Source organism: Poecilia reticulata, linkage group LG13 (assembly GCF_000633615.1).
Source record: "Poecilia reticulata strain Guanapo linkage group LG13, Guppy_female_1.0+MT, whole genome shotgun sequence".
In the NCBI taxonomy this organism is placed as follows: Eukaryota; Metazoa; Chordata; class Actinopteri; order Cyprinodontiformes; family Poeciliidae; genus Poecilia; species Poecilia reticulata.
In genome coordinates, this window is record NC_024343.1 from 32,823,146 (window position 1) to 32,824,409 (window position 1,264).

The following is a 1,264-nucleotide window of genomic DNA, read 5'->3' on the forward strand; positions in this document are numbered from 1 at the left end:
AGACCTTCAGGTGAGAAACCAACCAGACCTTCAGGTGAGAAACCAACCAGACCTTCAGGTGAGAAACCAACCAGACCTTCAGGTGAGAAACCAACGCCCAGGTGGAAACGAAACCCTGGGGATGTATTCGAAGCTTCAGCTGCATCAGGTTCTTCTCACGCTGCTTTGGGCCAAATATTACAGAATTAAACAAACGTGAGCGAAAACGCCAGAAACTTAAAGATGGCGCCTTTAATGACCAGTTCAGTGACTCTTCATCACAGCTGTTATCACAGTCATCATCATGATGTGGACTCTGTGTGTGTGTTCAGTGCTCAGGGGTTCAAATGTGGAGCCGACTGGACCAGAGTCACCTTCAGGTGAGCTGAACGTCAGAAAGGTTCTGATGAACGAACAGAACCGCTGTTAACCTGCCCGGTTCTCTCTGCTCAGTCCTGACGGTAGCTACGTGGCCGGTGGGTCAGCAGATGGCGCTCTCTACGTCTGGAACGTCCTGACAGGGAAACTGGACCGGACTCTGGACCGAAACCACAGGTAAGAACTGGACCGGACCGGGTTCTGCTGGATCAGACCACCTGTTGTTCACGCTGACGATGTCATCGCCCCGCAGCTCGGCCATCAACTGTGTGTCCTGGTCGCCGTCGGGAACGTACGTCGCCAGCGTGGAGAAGGGCAGCAGAGCCATCCTGTGGTCTGACATGTGATTGGCCGGAGCCCAGGAAGGGGGCGGAGCCAACACGGCCGGCGCTCTGGACTCCTGATGAAGCTGCTGAGGAGCTTTTAATGTTCAGTTGTTTTAACTGTGACAGAAGAAGAGCTGGCTCTGAGCGCCACCTGCTGGTTGACGGTTGAATGGACAGCTGATGAAGGCTGAGGATGAGGAGGAGACGACGTGTTGTTGGAAACAGGAAGTTCTTCTAAACAGATGAAGATTAAAGACTCTGAGAGTGAATGTTGGCCTGTTTGATGCACACACACACACACACACACACACACACACACACACACACACACACACGCAGCTGCTGAAGTGCCTCTGAGCGTTCCCGGAGCGATACTGGGAGGGCTGCCGGTTCCTTCAGAAGCAGCCACTGTTGCCATGGGAACGGCCTGATCAGGTTTCGGATCCATAAACGCTAAACAGTCTGTAGTTTTTCTGCTTGTTTCTGTTTTCAGTTTGCTGGGAGACATTAAACCCAAACCGCCTGAAACGAGCCGCTCACGCTGCGTTTACTGACCACTGGGAAAAATGAACCATGGTTCC

General features: G+C 52.8%; 1 protein-coding gene across 1 annotated transcript in view; it reads left to right on the top strand.

Moving 5' to 3' along the window:
- atg16l1 (ATG16 autophagy related 16-like 1 (S. cerevisiae)) overlaps positions 1 to 952 on the top strand; it is an 11,605-nt gene extending 10,653 nt beyond the window's left edge. Inside the window, exons 14-16 of the mRNA XM_017308132.1 lie at positions 190 to 359; positions 433 to 534; positions 611 to 952. Coding sequence (XP_017163621.1) covers positions 190 to 359; positions 433 to 534; positions 611 to 704 — 366 coding nt within the window. The 3' untranslated portion in view covers positions 705 to 952. The remainder of the gene's footprint in view (positions 1 to 189; positions 360 to 432; positions 535 to 610) is intronic.
- Positions 953 to 1,264: the final 312 nt, after the last annotated feature.